The sequence below is a fragment of the Rhodnius prolixus genome, unplaced genomic scaffold, assembly GCF_049639745.1.
Source record: "Rhodnius prolixus isolate KJV_2025 unplaced genomic scaffold, Rpr scaffold_3, whole genome shotgun sequence".
Classification (NCBI taxonomy): Eukaryota; Metazoa; Arthropoda; class Insecta; order Hemiptera; family Reduviidae; genus Rhodnius; species Rhodnius prolixus.
Genome location: NW_027411603.1, coordinates 17499943 through 17501332, shown reverse-complemented (window position 1 = coordinate 17501332; position 1390 = coordinate 17499943). Strand labels below are relative to the sequence as shown.

General features: G+C 28.9%; 1 protein-coding gene across 2 annotated transcripts in view; it reads left to right on the top strand.

The window, feature by feature from the left end:
- Positions 1-51: 51 nt before the first annotated feature.
- The window catches only part of skd (mediator complex subunit skuld), a 40994-nt gene continuing 39655 nt past the window's right edge, over positions 52-1390 (top strand). For both annotated transcript variants that reach the window (XM_074127330.1, XM_074127329.1), the window contains exon 1: positions 52-192. In XM_074127330.1, coding sequence (XP_073983431.1) covers positions 124-192 — 69 coding nt within the window. In that variant the 5' untranslated portion in view covers positions 52-123. The remainder of the gene's footprint in view (positions 193-1390) is intronic.

The window sequence follows — 1390 nt, the reverse complement described above, 5'->3', positions numbered from 1 at the left end:
TCCAGTCGCCATTGAAGGAGAAAACCCTTCTGAATGGGTCTTAAATAACGTTAATTTTTGGTGGTTATATTGGTTTGTTGGGTGCCAGTGGTAAATTAGTTTTAAGTTTAAGATGGATAAAGCATGACGAATCCAAATAATCAAACCAACAGAGCCAGTTTGGAGGATTGCCACACTAACTTCTTTGCCCTGGTAAGCGAAGTTGCTCCCTTAGCCTAGCCTAGTTTTGTAATAACTTAGGGAATTAAAAGTCAACATTAATGTATGTCGCTTTATTATTTTTTTAAAAAACTATTCGTTCTCAATATGTAGATCAGCGTTATTCAGAATTTCCCTTAATTCTTAGGAATGTTAAATTTGGCTGTAGACAATTTTATTTTTTGATTTAGCACACTTTCTTTTACTGCTAAGAATAGGGGTTCTTTTGTTTTTGTTATGAAATAATTAATGTTTTCAGTTTAATTTAATCTGTGGGAGGTGTATTACATTCAGAAGTGAACAAATTATTGCCAGATTATAGTTCGATATAGGTGTCAATTATAGCCTTGAAAAACAAATTGAACACTAGACACATATATAATGTGTTGCACTTTTATTAGATGGGTTAAACGCATTATATATATTAAAGAATTTTTTTTTCGAATTGTTACCTTCCGTTTTTCATAAATTTTATTATCTTTTGTACAGTTTTCGGTTTCAAGTGTTTACTCAATTAATGCTTGTCTCGAAGTTTCTGGTTTTCGGGTGAGGTATTTAAACCTAATGGTTTTCTTTATAAATTAAATCAATTTTTTTATATTAGTAAAGATTGAAGAATTTTGCTTCAAATCAGCAATAAATAGTTAAGAGAATGTTGGTTTCGTAAGAACACTCACTTTCTACCTTAACGATAAAATTTCCATTTTGTCTTGTTATGAGTGTTTAACGTTTAGTAAAAAAGACCAACGTTAGCCTTTGCTTCCTCTTTAAAAGAAAAGTAGGTCTGTACTTTTTAAAGGAATGTATGTGGTGCACTCCCGTGGCTTGACAATGATATATTTCGAAGTTATGTAAAACCACAATTAATTATTATTTATTTTTATTTTTTAATTTTTTGTCAAAAGTTGGTTCATTAAATTATTAAAGAAAATCTCCCTTCTTCTGAAGCCTGACTTGTGAAACAGGTCATTGACATAAGTTCTAAGCAGTAGGTACTGTATGACAAGTGATAAATGCATCCCAAATAATTAAAGTATTTTTTTTTTATTAATTTTTGTTTTTTATTAAATATCTAATGCAGATATTTGTTCGAACTATAAACAATTTTTTTTAAATCCATCATTTATTTATTGACAATTTTCTGATGTTTTGTTTTACTTTAAAGATTTCTTATTTTTGCTCCATTAATATT